A 16,915-nucleotide genomic window follows, 5' to 3' on the forward strand; every position below is an offset into this window, starting at 1 on the left:
AGGAGTATTACTAGCATTTCATCCTCCCTCTTCCATCAGTGAGATTCGTTTTGGTTGCAACTGACAGAACCTTCTCCTTTCTGTACTGAGAAAGTCCCATCTAGCCAGGCTATGCGTAGAGGCAGGGATGGGGCTGGCCTCAGGAGGAACTAGACGCAGGGCCACATATGATCCCTTTTTGCTTCTGTTCATTTGGTCATTGTCTCATACTGGTTATTCCCATGAGGTTAGAGTCACAGCACCTGGCAGCTCCTAGGTCATCTATTTGCAGCTGTGCCACTAGCTCCTTAATAAAGTGAAGGTGCACTGCTCAGAACAAGGGAGATGTGTTGGATGAGTGTGGTAGTCTTTCGTAGTGTATGCAGCTTTTCTGCCTGGTCCCTATTCCTGTCTCATAATACATTAATTATTGTTTAATTCATGATCTCACCTATAAGCGGAACCTAACCAACAATGCAAAGATGCAAGGAAAATATGACCAGTAACACTGAAAGGAAAAGAAATCAACAGAGACAAGAGGGAAGGGGGGGGCAGGGAAAGGGAAGGGAAGGGGAAAGTCAAGGAACATATAGCAAGGACTCATGGACAAAACCAAAGGGGAAGAGCTGAGGGAGGGAAGGTGGGAGGGGGCAAGGGAAAGAGGTGGGGGGGAGGCAGAGACAAATGTATTTAAAAAGTAAATAAATTAAAAAAAAAATTATTGTTTAATTCTCCCACTTTCCTCATTTTGAGTCTTACTTTGTACTTTCCTGTCATCTCTTTTATCTTTTGTCACTCTCACATTTAATATTTAATATTATAATCACTACTTTTTTTTCCCATTAGTTCTTTATCCATTCTTTAGTCACAGCCAACTGTGAAATCTCTTTAGAACTCTTTACTTCTGATACTTGCTGCAAAATAATGGCATAAGCCTGTGCCCCATTGGGGAGCTAAAATTGCAACTAGGTAACAAATGTAGTTAACTGCCCCAAATCACAGCTATTCAATCTTTTTCTGTGCCTTGATGATGAGCCATTTGACTCATTGACTTCATCTGCCATAGAACCCTACAAAAGCATAGAACTAATATTACATTATAACAAAATATTAGATAACAAAAACTGTTAACTTATTAAAACATTTTTTAAAGTTCTAACTAATGTTGTCCTAGCTTGTATCAGTTTATATCGATTCAATAAAATGTTTCTGTAAGTTACTCCGTCAGAGGTCTCATAATGAAAGTAAAGCGTTCTCTCTACAAAGCAATTGTCATAGGTCAACAGATCATGATGGTGTATGACACATATAGTTTACAGGAGCTATAGCTATACACTATAACTAAATTGTTGTTTTAAAATAATTTTTCCATTCTGTTTTAACACTAGATTCACTTTTTAAATATCAAATGTATCTGCCAGCAAATGATTTCCAATCCCTACACATAAAATTTTTAAAATTTTAAAGGTATAGCGTAATAATAAAGATGTCCTTGAGCTGTCTTTCTTCCTTCCGTGCTTAGGGAATTTTGCATCTTCTTTTTATTCCCTCTTAGTTCCTAGGGACTAGGAATGTGACTTCTAGGAATCTGATCAGGCAGAAAAAAGTGAGGTGCTCTTTGCTCTGTTCAATGTTATAGATTTATTTTAACACTTTCTCAATCTGGTTTGTTTTTATTGAAAGTATAGACCTTACTTTTAGTAGGTTACTCAAAATGAAAAGCAGATATGTAATTTCTGAATTTTGTGGCTCTCACTGAAGATTTCAGGGTTTAAATATTAGACATCCTAGTCCTGGCTGTCATGGCTCAGTTGGTTGGGCATCATCCTGCAACCCAAAAAGTCACTGGTTCAACTCTGTGTCGGGGCACTTGTAGAAGGCAATCAGTTGGCCTCACATCAGTGTTTCTCTCCCTCTCTATCCCCCTCCCTTCCTTCTGTCTAAAATAAAATTTAGAAAAACACTGGGCATTCTAAACATGTTCTTGACCATGATATTAGTAAACTTTTCAAGTTGGCAGGACTAATGACTATAAGTAGAGAAAGTAAGAGCCTGTCTTCATTTTTATTTCACCCACTATGGTTTTTGGTGTAGTATTTTGCGAATAATAGTTATTCAGATGCCTTTGAATGTATGAGAGAATATCAGTGATGGTCTTTAGTTAAATGTTTTAAATAACAATTAGAAAACAAACTAAACTCTTTATCTGAAAATTGAATCACAGGATGGGAGTCCTCTGTAAGGAACTGTATTCAATATTAGTTTATTTTTCTAAACTTCTGTAACTTAACCCGTCAGTAACCTGAAGCTTAACATGAAAAGATTTCTGTAGCCAGGGATTTTATCCTTCTTTCTACTTAGCTCAGGTATCAGTGAAGTCCTCTTAAAAACACTCCAGTGATTTCTCTTATGCACCCCACCCACATGTAAAATATTACAGTTAGTAAATCAAATTTTCCTAAAATTCAGCATTTATTTATCTCCCCACTACCTGTTTTGGTGCTATATTTATCATGATGTGAAGCTTGCTACCTCAAAATATTTCCCCTCTCCACAACAAACTTGGCTGTCAGGAAAGAACTTTTTAGTGAACTCCTCACAGCCTGCATAAAAAGGCCCGAGCCAGACACAAGGGAGGAAATTCATCTAAGGTTAATGTTTTGATTGGGACAGAACAGCAGGCACGGCTGACATTGGACAGGAGTTAGGCTATAGAAGCTTCTCAAGTTCCTTAGGGCTGGGTCTCCTCAAGTTTGACTTCATTGTTTTGTTATTGTGGTGAGTAGCCAGGGGTCAGATGTATATTTATTCAAATAAAGTTACCAGTATATATTACAAATCTAAATATTAAAAAAATAGTATATCTCATGTTCCTATTAATTTTTATTGCTAAAAATGACTAAGGACACAGAGTATATGACATAACCAAAAACACAAAAATGTGTAGCCCATTAGAAGTGCTAGATATTGTCAATACAAGTCAGTGTTCAAAGCTTCACTTGAATAAGCTGTGTATGGTTTATCTGTCAGTTTCTGAAAATTGCTGAGTTCTTATAAAGTGGAACAGTGTGCTAGGTGGATTTTGTTTTAGAGAACTCCAATTTTTGCTGTCTACACAGATTGTTTTAGGAAAAAAGTAGTTCATGGTGCATATTTTTCAGTTTATAGTAGGCCACAAGCCATGGGACCAAATCATTCTTAAATTTGGGCAGATTGTTCTCTTTAAATGATTGGACAATTTCTTTCATCTTCCTCCTCAATTTTAGAACGGCGAGAGTATCATGGTTGAACTTGCAGCTGGACCTTTTGGAAATAATGAAAAGGTAGCGATGGCAATTAAACAGAAATGGCTGCCAGTGTATGTATGTGTGTCCAGTTAATTATTTGCCTTACTGTGTAATTCATTGGTCATGTAGTGCACGTTAAGGTATTGTAAAACTTTATTTCTCACAAAATATAGCCCTTTTCTTAGTTATTCTAAATTATTAAATACCTATTGACTTGGGTTTCATCCTAGAATGATGGAAACTTGGTGGAAGCCACTGCTCAACCCTCAGCTCCCCATGAGAAAGTAAGGACTGTATTTCAGATATGTTCATTGGACTTTAAATTATACCCTCTGAGACAAGATTCTTCTTTGGGGAAAAAAATCCAGATTGCACCCCCAAAAAAAATCTGTTTCAAGGCCTGAGTCCTATTTTTGCTAAAAAGGGAAAAAAGGTTAGATATGGGGATACTGGAATTAATAGTTACCCCTACATGTGTTTTATTTTTCCAAAACTGCATATCTATTTCTTTCAAGCTTTCTGTATATTCAGAGTATATATGTGTTTAGTTTATGTTCTCTAATTCCATGTTCTTCGAATGTCAATTTTAAAACGTTAAAACAATTATTCTAATATTAATCCTTCCCTTTCTAAAAGATATGTGTAAAGATTCCAATGATGTTTATTGGTGACCCCCCTTTTTTTTTTTTTAAATATTTACAGTTACCAGTAGTCATCAAAGTACCAAAGCTGGCCTATTTTTCAGTAATGAGTGTATGCCTCATGCCAGTTTCCATATTGGGTTTTGGAGACATTATTGTACCAGGTAAGCAACTGTTTGTAACAATTTCAGTAAAAATATACTCATCATTTCAATTTGTCAATTGTGTAGTATCTGTTAAAAGTTACCTACTCTGTATGAAGTATTTCTGGCTATTGCTAGAGCTGGGATTAGTGACAAAGAAAGGAAAAAGCTTTTTGAGTATTTGAAGACAAAGCTCAATTTGTTACAACCAAAGTATATCTTCCCTGGCTCAAATATGTCTTAGAGGAAGCAATTAGGATCAGTTTGACCTTCTTCCTTAAGAAAATATAATATATATCAAACCCCTTTTAAAAGTTGAATTTAATAATAAAATGTATTACAATTTCTTGTTACTTCTACTTTAAAATGATAATTATGTTTTAAGGGAAGTGATTTAGAGGAGAAACATCGTAAGCACTACCTGATAGAGCACTATAACACAAAACAATACAGTGGGTGGTAAAGTCCATCAGCTTCTCCTAACATGTCTTCTATGACAGTTATTGTAGTTCTGCATTATTCTCCTCACTGGGCTACCTGTAGATTAAACTTAACCCTAGCCCATTAATAATATAGTTTATAAGTAATAAGTATTTCTCAATCTGCTGACACTTTGTCCTTCCTCGCTTACTGTCTCCCTGGGTGCATTACCTGCCTGTGGATGGGTAAAGAGTGCTGGCTGCTTTGAAGAAGAGAAAAAGAAAAAACCCTTTCATTTACATATTTAAAGCCAGGTAGAGAGAAAATTTAACAGTGTTGCCTTTTGAGTCCATGTTGCAAAGTCCACAAAGTCCAGCTTAGCAATGGTCTTAGTTCAGTGAGTCTCCATTCACATAACTGATAAAGTAGGGAGAGCATTTTATTGAGTAATCTTAAGGTTTCTTAAACACCTTTAAATTTATCCACAGTTTTACCAGTTTCACACTAAATGCTGTATAAAATCTTGTATATGGCACTTAGCACTGAATTGGGGGGAAATATATAAACATTACATTCTTGAAGTAAATGTCAAAAGGTCTCAAACAAATATTTCTCCAGAGAGCAAAGTTTTTGACTATACATGACTTAATTCTAAAAGCTAAATTCTAATTTGGGGAGAGGGAGTGACATTTTTTTTAAACACATAGAAATGTGATTAACTGAAAATATAGTAAAAATGACACAGAACTTATCAAGGAATTTATATGATTAGTTTTGTAGGGACCAAAACTGCTGATAAAAATGCAAAATTAATTAATTCAAACGACCAATAAAACTAGTAAAATTATTTTATGATACTTAAATATTTAAATATCATTCTGACTGTTTCATAATAATGTTTAATTAGTAAATATAATCTAAAACTTCTTTTTTGGAGAGGCCAACAAACTTTTTAAAAGAAGTAGGTAATAAAATGGGTTATTTTTGCATACTTGAATTTTTGCAAATGAGAGCTTATATTTAATTTCTATTTGAACTCTTTGTGTTAAAACTCCAAATCATTTTATTCTACAAAGAACAGAGACTTTAATCACAATTTGAAATTGCCTTCCTGATGTTCTTTTAATACATTTTTTTAAATGCTACATTTAAAAATTTTCCTTAACACCATACATTAAATGGATCTCACAGACATACAGAACATTACCACCAATAACAGCAGAACACGTAATACTTACATCTCAAGCGTACATGGAAAATTTTCTAGGATATATGTTAGTATGTTAGACCATACAACAAATCCTACCAAATTTAAGAAGAATTGAAATCATGCCAAAAATATTTCCTGATCCTAATGGTGTGAAACTGGAAATCAATAAAAATAACGAATATTCATAAATACATGGAAATTAAACAGTATACTCCAAAACAACCAATGGATCAAAGGGTAATTAAAAAGTGTCTTGAGACAAGCAGAGAACCACAGCATTCCAAAACTTACAGGATTCTATAAAAACAGTTCTAGGAGGGAAGTTTATAGTGATAAGCACTTACATCAAGAAAATAGAGAAATCACAGATGAATGGGCTAACAGTACACATAAAGGAACTAGAAAAAGAACAAAAGTTAACAGAAGGCAGGAAATAATAAAGATTAGCACAGAAATAAATCAAAGAGAACATAAAAACAATAGAGAAATTTGCAAGGGTTGGTTCTTTAAAAAGATGAAATCGACAAACCATTAGCTCAACTAACCAATAAAAAAAAGACAGGACCCAAATCAATAACATTATAAATAAAAGAGGAGACATTACAACTAATACTACAGAAATATAAGAAATTTTCTTCATAATATGGAATAGTAAGCAGCTAATAGAAATCATGTTGTTAAAGACCATTTAATGGCTCAAAAAAATGTTTAATATATGGCATTAAGTTAAAAAATTAGTGTATAGAATTTTGTCCAAAATTTGAGGTACTTTAATGGTCTCATGATGCAAAAAATGAAGGTTAAATACAGTACAACATGTACTATTGCCATAGTTAGTTGTTGTGGTTTTAAGAAGATAACAAGGAATGTTTTTTCTTTTAAGGCCTGTTGATTGCATACTGTAGAAGATTTGATGAGCAGACTGGTTCTTCTTCTTCTATATACTATGTCTCCTCCACAATTGGTAAATTTTTAGTTTTTTCTTTTTATTATGTTGAATTGCATTATCTGTAGGAAAAGGTAGGGGTCTAAAACTAAGGAGCTCTGAATTCTAATTCTTTGCCATTAACTAAGAAGACAATACTTTTCCATCAGAAAGGAATAATTATACTTTACTACCTACATCACAAAGTTTTTGTAGTTTAAAAAGGAAATTATATGTGAAAGAAAAACATTAGACTTCTGGCCAAGATGGAGGCATACGTAGATACACTTTGCCTGCTCACACAACCAGAAGAAGGACAACAACAAATTTAAAAGCAAAGAATAACCAGAAGTGCCAGAAAATCAAACTATATGGAAGTCTGACACCCAAGGAGTTAAAGAAGAAACATTCATCCAGACTAGTAGGAGGGGCGGAGACGGGCAACTAGGGTAGAGAGGACATGTGGCAAGGTTACAGCTGGAGGACTGGGTGCTCGAGACACTGGCTGGCAGTCCCATGTTTGGGTGCGGATAAACTGGGGAGCGAGACAGACCATACAACCCACGGTTACAGCATGAGGAAATAAAGCCCCAAAACCTCTGGCTGTAAAAATCTGTGGGGGTTGCGGCGGTGGTAGAAACTCCCAGTCTCACATAAGAGTTACTTCGGGAGACCCACAGTGACCTAGAACATACAAAAACATGCCCACCCAGAATCAGCACCAGAAGGGCCCAGTTTGCTTGTGGGTAGTGGGGGAAGTGACCGAAAGCAAGGGCTGAGTAAGCGGCATTGTTCTCTCTCTGACCCCTGCCCCACACACAGCACCACAACACAGCATTCTGGGTTGCTTCTCCCTGGCGAATGCCTAAGGCTCTGCCCCTACAACGTAACAGGGGTACTGAGACAAAAAAAACCATATGGCCCAAATGAAAGAACAAATCAAAGCTCCAAAAATAGAACTAAGCCACAATGAGGTAGCCAACCTATCAGATGCAGAGTTCAAAACATAGGAAGTGCACTGAAATGGTTGAGTATGGTTGCAAAATAGAGGAAGAAGTGAAGGCTAGGCAAAGTGAAATAAAGAAAAATATACAGGTAACCAATAGTGGAGGGAAGGAAACTGGGACTCACATCAACAATTGGGAGCAGAAGGAAAAGATAAACATTCAACCAGAGCAGAATGAAGAAACAAGAATTCAAAAAAATGGGGAGAGGCTTAGGAACCTCTGGGACAATTTTAAATGTTCCAGCATCCGAATCGGGGGTGCCAGAAACAGAAGAGGAAGAGCAAGAAATTGAAAGCGTATTTGAAAAAATAAGGAAGGAGAACTTCCCCAATCTGGCCAAGGAAATAGACTTCAGGAAGCACAGAGAGTCCCAGAGAAGTTGAACCTAAGAAAGCACACACCAAGGCACATCATAATTAAGTTACCCAAGATTAAAGATAAGGAGAGAAAAAAGCAGCAAGAGAAAAGGACACAGTTACCTGCGAAGGAGTTCCCATAAGACTATCAGCTGATTTCTCAAAACCTTGCAGACAAGAAGGGGCTGGAAAGAAGTATTCAAAGTCATGAAAGAGAAGGACCTGCATGCAAGATTACTCTATCCAGCAAAGCTATCATTTAGAATGGAAGGGCAGATAAGTGCTTCCCAGATTAGGTAAAAGTTAAAGGAGTTCATCATCACCAAGCCTTTATTATATGAAATGTTAAAAGGGATTTACCTAAGAAAAAGAAGATGATCAAGACTCTGAACAGTAAAATGATGACAAACTCACAACTATCAACAACTGAACCTAAAAAAACAAACTAAGCAAACAACTAGAACAGGAACAGAATCACAAAAGTGGAGATCCCATGGATGGTTATCCGTGTGGGGCTGGGGAATGGGGGAAAAGGTACAGGGAATAAGAGGCATAAATGGTAGGCACAAAATAAACGGGGGCAGGTTAAGAAAAGTATAGGAAATGGAGAAGCCAAAGAACTTACATGTACAACCCATGGACGTGAACTACAGTGGGAGGGTGCTGGAGGGAAGGGGGGGTGGCAGGGTGGAGGGGGAGAAAGGGGAGGAAAACAATGGGACAACTGTAATAGCATAATCAATAAAATATTTTTTTTTAAAGAAAAACATTAGGTTCTATATATAAACTGCTTGTTAGAGCACTAGCATACAAATAGTCAATAAATTGTATAATGTTAGATTTTTAAAAATTACTGCATGAGAAAAGAAAATTTGGCTATACCTAACAAAATATAAAATGCCTGGTAGTTTTGCTTTGTTAATTCCATTTGATGTATTCTCCTCAAAAGAAATACGCATACATAAAAAAATACTGCATGGATAACTATATATAAATGAATTTATGGCACAATAACATCTCACCTAGGACAGCAGAGGTAGTTGTTATTTATTCCTCTGTTTGTGTTATTGATAACAGACAAGAACAGGAAGGAAGCCAATAAAGAGTACTTCGGAACATATCAAATAGATATCTCAAAGTTCATACACCAAATTTCTTTTAGGTAAATAACCCTCACCAGAGCAATTTAGATACTGCTCTAGGAAAGTTTTCAATTCCACAGTAGAACTAAATCTAGTAAATTAAAAGTATAGGTTAAGAGTAGAGTGGTGCTAAAAATAGGTACCCTGACAATAGGAAAGAATAGCTAAGTGAATGAAGAGATGAAAAAAGAGAAGCGATCTGAATCCATTCTGTATTTACTCTCTAAGGGCATTAAGAGTCTAGCAGCAGTTAGTGTGGATCATTCGAAGAATACTCAGTGAAAAAGCTTATAATAAGACTGTCTGTCAGTTCTACTGTGTCGCTTTGGACAACGCACTTGACTTTCCTGGTTGTCCATTGCCTCATCTGTAAAATGTTAGACTAAATCGTTCATAAGGAGACCATGAGTCATTAAGAAAAGATCAAGTGATATTTGGTGTGCTTTTGTTGAAGAAGTCCACAAAATATATAATCAATATTAGGAAGATTTTTCAAGGTAACCATTAGTACCTACAGGTACGCATTTTTTGTTACCTAAAATGTGGAACAACTCAAAATCCTAATGGGGACCGATACATGAGACTTTCTTGAACTATTATCTTTATCAATAGTTGATGACTAGGATAATCATAATTGAAATACTAACCAGTTTCCAAATTCTACAAAACCTCTGTAGGATGTCTTTCCTAATTACTGTCTAGGAAAATAATGAAATTATGGAAAGAGTCTTGGGTAGAATTGTCCTTAAATACTTGAAAACAAATACTCCAACATATTTTTATTTGGAAACTAGGACTTCAACATATTTTTATACTTGCAGGCCCTTAAGTATCAATAAGTTAACAAAATGGTATTATTGCTCTTGATTAAATGATCATACGGCCTGAGGGCATAACATTCCTTTGGAAACATTCAGAAATGATTGATACTTGGGTTTGTTTTTTTTTGTAGCCTATGCTGTTGGCATGATACTTACGTTTGTTGTTCTGGTCCTGATGAAAAAGGGGCAACCTGCTCTCCTCTATTTAGTACCTTGCACACTTATTACTGCTTCAGTTGTTGCTTGGAGACGTAAAGAAATGAAAAAGTTCTGGAAAGGGAACAGCTATCAGGTATGTGCTTATATTTCAGCTACCAAGTTATCTTACGAAATAATTCACAGGCTGACTGTGGCTAGAAACTGCCTCTATATAGCTCAAAGCTTTTATGTGCCAAAAATTTATCTTGAATCTCTCAGGATGTTCTTCAAGTTTTTTCCAGTGCTGCCCCCTTCCTGTCCACCTGCTGCATCATTGGTTCTCGTCACCACTGCAATCTGATGCCAAAATCCTGGTGACTCAAGATAAAACTGCCAGGAAGGAGTGGGAGGGCATCAGGGAAAAAGCAAAACACATTTAAACATGAATTTTCAAAATCCATGCAGAAGTAGACTTCGTGGAATATAAAATTCTATGTTTACTGAATTTTGAGTCTGACATTAGCTATTTATAGTGAGGGTCCTAAGATTTGCTGGTAAAAGGTATATAACTTCTTCAGCGTCTAAATTAAATTAGGGCACTTGTTTCAGATTTAAATGTATCAAGATCGCCTTGCTGTAAAATTGCAAAATACAGGAAATCTTAATGGCAGACTCTATTATGTTTGAGCTGTTTCTTCATTGAAGTTAAACCCTTTTTTTTTTTTTTTTTTTTTCCTGAATGCTCTTGGTATTCCAGTAAACTTTGTTTGCACTGAAATGAAAGAGGGTTAGGAAACCCTAGCTTTTGAGGTCAGGGTCATGGCACTGATGCCTTCATGAGGCAGTTAGCTCTGCTTTGCTGTATTACAACAAACTGCCGTCCTCTGTCCACCCTCATGCATGAGTGTCAGCGGTCACATGAACAAAATAGAGATACTTTGGGTGGATGGCCGTAATTGTTAGTAGATAAACAGTTCAAAGTTCATATTCATTTTGTAGCTTGTCTGTAGTATTATCTTTAACAAGAGGTGAGTAACACATTCAGTTAGACTACTGTAATTGGGAAAAGCACTGGTCTAGAATTCTTTGGGGCAAGTCTTATAATTTCTCTGAGATTTGGATAAAAATAACAGTATCTGCCCTGCTTACCTCACAATGCCATTGTCTCAACATGCATTTAAACACATGGAATTAGTGTATGTTCACAAGGTTTGTGACTAAGCTAGTGAGATAGCTTGCAACTGTTCCATTACGAGGACTCCCATATAAAGTTTTTTTATAGATTAAAAGAAATAAATGGTGTCCTATGTGACAGACTCTACTACTATACTAGCTTTTGAAGGCCGCATCCCAAAAAGTGCTTTGTCTTCATTTAAAAAAATAGTTTTATATTTCTCCATTTAGCAAATGTTTATAGAGCAGTTCTATGACCCAGGTACTATTTTAGAAGCTGGTGATAAAATATGAACAAGTTAGAAACAGATCTGGACTCATGGCCTCTTAAAAGTTAGAATGTAGCGGGGGATGCGCATAGAGTCACTACCAGTAAAGTGTGACAAATGTACTAGTGATGGCCGATGGCCATGAAAGCTAGAGCAGGGACACCCAGTGCTTGTGGATTCAGGAGAGTCAAGGTGATTTGGGGAAGGCTTTTTAAAGAATGTTAAACTCCTGTTGAGACTTGAATTGAGCCATGTGTTCCACATCGAGGGAACCATGTCTTCAAAGGCGAGAGGGAAGAGCATGGCGCCTTCTAGGAACTGAATGAGGTTAGGGTGACGGGAGTGTTGAGGAGGCATAGGGGAGCTGCGGGAAGTGAGAGCTGCGGGAAGTGGAGGGGGCAAGGGTAAGGGCCTGCCGGGTCTTGTAAGCCATGTTAAAGAGTGTGGATTCTATCCTAAAAACAGTAGGGACCCTTTAAAGGTTTTAAGAAATTCAGAAGATAGATTAATGGAGGGAGCAAAACTTGAGGCAGCTATTACAATGAGAAGGAATGGTAGCCAGAATTAGGAAGTCAATGAGATCGAGAGAGGTGGATAAGGTCAAGGGAAATTAAGAGGCATGATTAATGGGATGTGGCAATAGATCAATGTAAGAGGGAGGAGAAGGAGGTGGAGTCCAAGGTTTCTGGCTTGAGTAACCAAGTAGATGGATGGTGATATTATTCACTGAGATAAAGGGGCGGGGGGCAACAAATCTAAGGAAGGATATGATAAGTTCAGTGTTGGGTAAGTTAGGTGTTGGCTATGAATTCAATTTTGAGCATTCCGAAGAACTTATAAGACCACCAGGAAGAGAGAAATAATAGGTAGTTGAATAAATGTTCCCTGATGTTCAAGAGACAGAACTAGCTAGAGACAGAAATTTGGGAGTGACATTAGCATACTCAATGGGTGAGCGAGAACATTAGAGGGAGAAGAAAAGACTCAGGAAGAATTGTGAGCAAGAGGTATCTATAATTAGGGCACCCGATTAACTGATTATAACATAAGGACAAGGAAGGTGAGCGGCATGGGGAAATTTTGTTTGGGTTAGCATTAAATCCTGGGTTAGAATTTAAATGTGGGGCTGTTAGAGCACATGTGATATCTTATAGAATTAAATATATTTTTAGTTAATTTTATCACTGGTATGTTACTTTTATTTATAAAATTTTCCCTTTCCCCTTAATACAGGGTGGGGCAAAAATAGGTTTACAGCTGTGAGTATGCAAAACACAGTTCATTCTTGTATTCTTGTTTATTAATCATTGCGTTATATTCCATTTGAACAACCGTAAATATACTTTTGCCCCACTCTGTGATTCTGTGCAGTTTTTACAGTATTTTATTATAAAAATATGTGCTTCTTATAGAAAAATTTGAACATGTAGAAAAGTAAAGAAAATTAAGTTCACCCATAAATCCCATCCCCTAGAGATGGCCACTGTTAAGATTTAAGTGAGTTTCCTTATACGCTTTCCTTGATAAACGGATAGGTGATTGGATGATACCATACTCTAAAAAGTTCTCTATCTTGTTCCTCTATTGCATGTTAGTGTTATTTCATTTTAAATTCCGTGTAAAAATCATTTTAATGGCTGTACCTATGCATATACCATACTTTATTTTACCATTTCCTTTTGGCACAGTAACTTCTCTTTGGCGGGTTGTCCAGAAAATAAAAATGTGGGCAAAACTGATGTGAAAGGACATCCATTAGAGTGCTCCTGGTCATCTTTTTTCGGCTTTAATGACTTGCAGGTTAATATTATTAGCAGTTAATGAACTACAATTTTTACATAGACCCTGACCCTGCTTTTACTTTATTTTTCTTTTTGTTCTTTAATTTCAAAGTAATGCATGTTTGCATTTTTTAAACAAGCGATCCAAAAATGTCTAAAGTAAACATGGAAGGCCCTTTTCTAACGCTTCCACCCCTGTACCTACCCTGAAGGGGCAGCTACTGCAGTTTATGTGGAGCTTCCAGATCTTTTTATGCCAACTCACACTATAAATAGGTGAATGTTTAGAGATGTTGTATGCAAAGATGTAATAACATTGTGTCTCTTTGGAAATATTCTACAGCTCATTTTTTCTTGGGTTTATTGTAGCACCTTTCCTTGTTTCTCTCTCTATGATATTTATTGAGGAGAAAGGGGATGGTAGGTAAGGAAAGAATTCAACCAACAGATGCAGTTATATTCCCTGAACAAATGCTCTGCCCTGACCATCTTGAGTTTAATTCTTTTTTTTTTTTTTTAAGATTTTATTACTTTCTAGAAAGAAGAGTAGGGAGGGAGAAAGAAAAGGAGAGAAACATCAGTGTGCAAGAGATACAACAATAAGTTGCCTCTCACAAGCCCCCAGCCGGGGGCCCGGCCCACAACCCAGGCATGTTCCCTAGCCAGAATTGAACCAGCGACGTTTTGGTTCTTAGGCTAGTGCTCAATCCGCTGAGGCACACCAGCCAGGGCTGAGTTTCATTCTTAAAAATTATGATCCTGAAAAAAAGTATGATTTTGCTTCACAGCAGCTGCCCATAAAGAGAAAGATCACTGCAGCTGGACGCAAAGCAGTAGTAAATGCCCCTGAAGGACAGACACCAGGACTCTGACCACATAACACAGTAGCTAAATAAAGCAATTAATTGTCAGAAAATCCATTAAAAAGTGTCTAAAAACATAGGACAACTTTGGTTACACACTTCTCACTTTCCTAGTGTGGTGTCATAATTTTATTAGGTGAAGACATTCAGAATATAAAATAACATTGTAATAAAAAGAGTGGAGTTTGCTGCCAATCTGACTGCGTTGTAACTCTTATTTTGTTAATTATTAGCCATGTGACCTTAGGCAAGTTACTTAGCTTCTTAGTGTCTCAGTTTCCTCCAATGTAAAATGGGATACTAATCATTCTACTTAAGAGGATTATTGTAATATATGCAGCATGCTTAGAATAGTGCCTGGTGCAACATAAGCATGGTAAATGTATTTGCTATTATTATTTGTAAAAATTGGGTTTTTTCTTGTTTTGGTTTATTTGTTGGTTTGGCTGTTATTTTTCAGGTCATTTACTAGATTTATGTTTTCCTAGTTTGAGTATTAAAACTTTGGGTATTAAAAGGATTTGATAGCTATCAAAGCCTCAGAGGGGGAAAAATCTGTTAAATGCTGTCATTTTCCCACTGTGCACTAGATTTTTTAAATATGAAGAATGGATATTTGCTAAAATTTTAATGAACCTAGTGGCAGAATACTATATAAACTGCTGCCAAGAGACAGTCTATCTTTCTAGAAAACTAGCATTTTTGAAAGTTACAGAATGGAATGCCTTCACAAAATTATTCCCCAGTTAAGGTTTCTGAGAAAAGAAAATCTCTCATTGCTTTTGTCTAACATTTAAAGTCAAAATTAATTTAGCTTGAATGTTGTCATTTGCGGTATATTATAAGCTAAATATAGACAATATATCACAGGCTTTGGCATCAGTTCTGGCAAATTACTAAATCTCTTTAAATTGTCTCCTTGTCCATAAAATGAGGTTGGATCTACAGGTAGATAGGAGAATGTGTAATCCATGGTGGTGAGTTAGCCCAAGACTTGGTGAGGCTGCTGGATATTGAAATCAGATAAGGTTAGGCAGCAGCTTGGAGAGTAGAACAAGGAACCTCTTATTAGCCTGGTAAAACGGGGAGGAGGCTGGGTATGGACCCAGTGTGGGACAGAGCGAGGGCCAGCCCTGGAGACCACCCTCAGGCAGTTACTCGCTCATCTCTTCAGCCAGCAGAGTGATAATAATCCTTTCCTTTCTCTCCCCCTGCTTTCATTATCTTTATAGCATGGCCAGTTTCTGTTTCCAAAATATCCCTTACATAACTCCCAACTCAAAATCTGCATTCTCCAAGCAGATATCATAAGTTTTCCAGTTGAAAATAAGTTTACCTTTCCCCATATTTTTTTTAGACTTTGTACTTTAAACACTTACTAACATTTGCCTTGTAGTGTAGATATTTATATGCCTCCCTCATTATGTTATTAGCGGCCTACGTGTTAGGAACCCGCAGTGCTGACAACAGTGTTTTATACACTGTAAACCCTCAGTTAGTGTTATTGAAATTCTTCATGCAAAACAACTGTAATATTAGTCCTTAATCCACTGACCTTTAGTCACGTGTGTGTCTACAAGCTTCCTGATTGTTCTTCAGCAGTCCTCATACCTCATACAATTACCAAAATTGTTATGTTATTGTAATAGGCACTTTTAAAACATTAAACTAGACTTACATGTCTACAATCTTTATATATAGTCATTTTTTGCAAGTGCCAAAAGTGTTTGCTACTGTTTTGAAATAATCGAATATAAAATATGTAATATAAAATAAAGTCAGAATCAAAGGTGCTGCCATGTGTATGTGTGCTGTTCATCATGTGGTTCACTCTAATAAGGCCTGATGTTAGAGTGGGAGTATAAGGGGCAAAAAGCAGGACTTCCCACTGGAGATTTCCAGACGTCATGGGTTGCCCGGGTGGCCTTTTTATGTTGTTTTCAAAGGTCAAATTGCATCTTGTTTATTGCTGAAACTTAAGACAGTTCATAGAAATACAATCCTTTAGCATTTTATGGATTCTTTTAGCTCATTCCATGATTTTCTCTGATCAAAAGAAGTAACCTTTCCATAGGATTTCACTAAAATAATGCTAATTTGGAAATCTTTATTGTATATTTTTCTCTATAGCTTGAAGCTATTTAACTCTATGTTTTCTATGAACTATTTTTCTAGAATCCTTCCAGAATACAGTGTTTGGTTCCATTTATTTAATTTTACTCAAAGTCTTAGTTCTAATTAGTGTAAATAAAAGTGTATGTTGTCTAGAAAGAAAAATCAAGCCATGGCATAATTACTTAGGTACGTAAAACAGTTAAGAGAAATCATCATTTTAGGGGATTTTTGTTTCTTTCTAATCCTAAATCAGTGAAGTTAGACTATGCAGAAACCTGCAATGGGTGGTTTTACCCTGGGTGGAAAGTAAGTTTTCAGTTTATTGATATTCCATGAACAATGGGTTTGTCTCTGTTAAATGTCACTGGTGCTTCTAATTATTTTTAGAAGTCACAAGCTGTGACTGACAAGTCGGAGTAGAGACACTTAGAACAACCCCACTTTAGTATCAACAACTCTCCAGTTACCCCATTTTAATGAGTGTTTTATTAGACTTTCTGGAGATTGGTTCAATTATAAATAAGCAGAGCTATCAGTAAATCACAGGTTTCTATATTGTTTTTATTGAAAAATCAGTAAAATAAATACAGAGTAGAGATGTTTACTTCTCAGTAAGTTGATTTTGAAAGCCCCCCCGCCCCCGCC

General features: G+C 36.4%; 1 protein-coding gene across 2 annotated transcripts in view; it reads left to right on the plus strand.

Annotated features, from left to right (window-relative positions):
• The window catches only part of SPPL2A (signal peptide peptidase like 2A), a 48,650-nt gene that overhangs the window by 25,751 nt on the left and 5,984 nt on the right, over positions 1-16,915 (plus strand). The window contains exons 11-15 of one of the 2 annotated variants that reach the window (XM_054565431.1): positions 3,246-3,302; positions 3,497-3,550; positions 3,969-4,071; positions 6,564-6,644; positions 10,063-10,223. In XM_054565431.1, coding sequence (XP_054421406.1) covers positions 3,246-3,302; positions 3,497-3,550; positions 3,969-4,071; positions 6,564-6,644; positions 10,063-10,223 — 456 coding nt within the window. The remainder of the gene's footprint in view (positions 1-3,245; positions 3,303-3,496; positions 3,551-3,968; positions 4,072-6,563; positions 6,645-10,062; positions 10,224-16,915) is intronic. The other variant, XM_054565433.1, reaches the window with a different exon arrangement.

The sequence above is a fragment of the Pteronotus mesoamericanus genome, unplaced genomic scaffold, assembly GCF_021234165.1.
Source record: "Pteronotus mesoamericanus isolate MK-2021 breed Mesoamerican mustached bat unplaced genomic scaffold, CSHL_Meso_final contig_164, whole genome shotgun sequence".
In the NCBI taxonomy this organism is placed as follows: domain Eukaryota; kingdom Metazoa; phylum Chordata; class Mammalia; order Chiroptera; family Mormoopidae; genus Pteronotus; species Pteronotus mesoamericanus.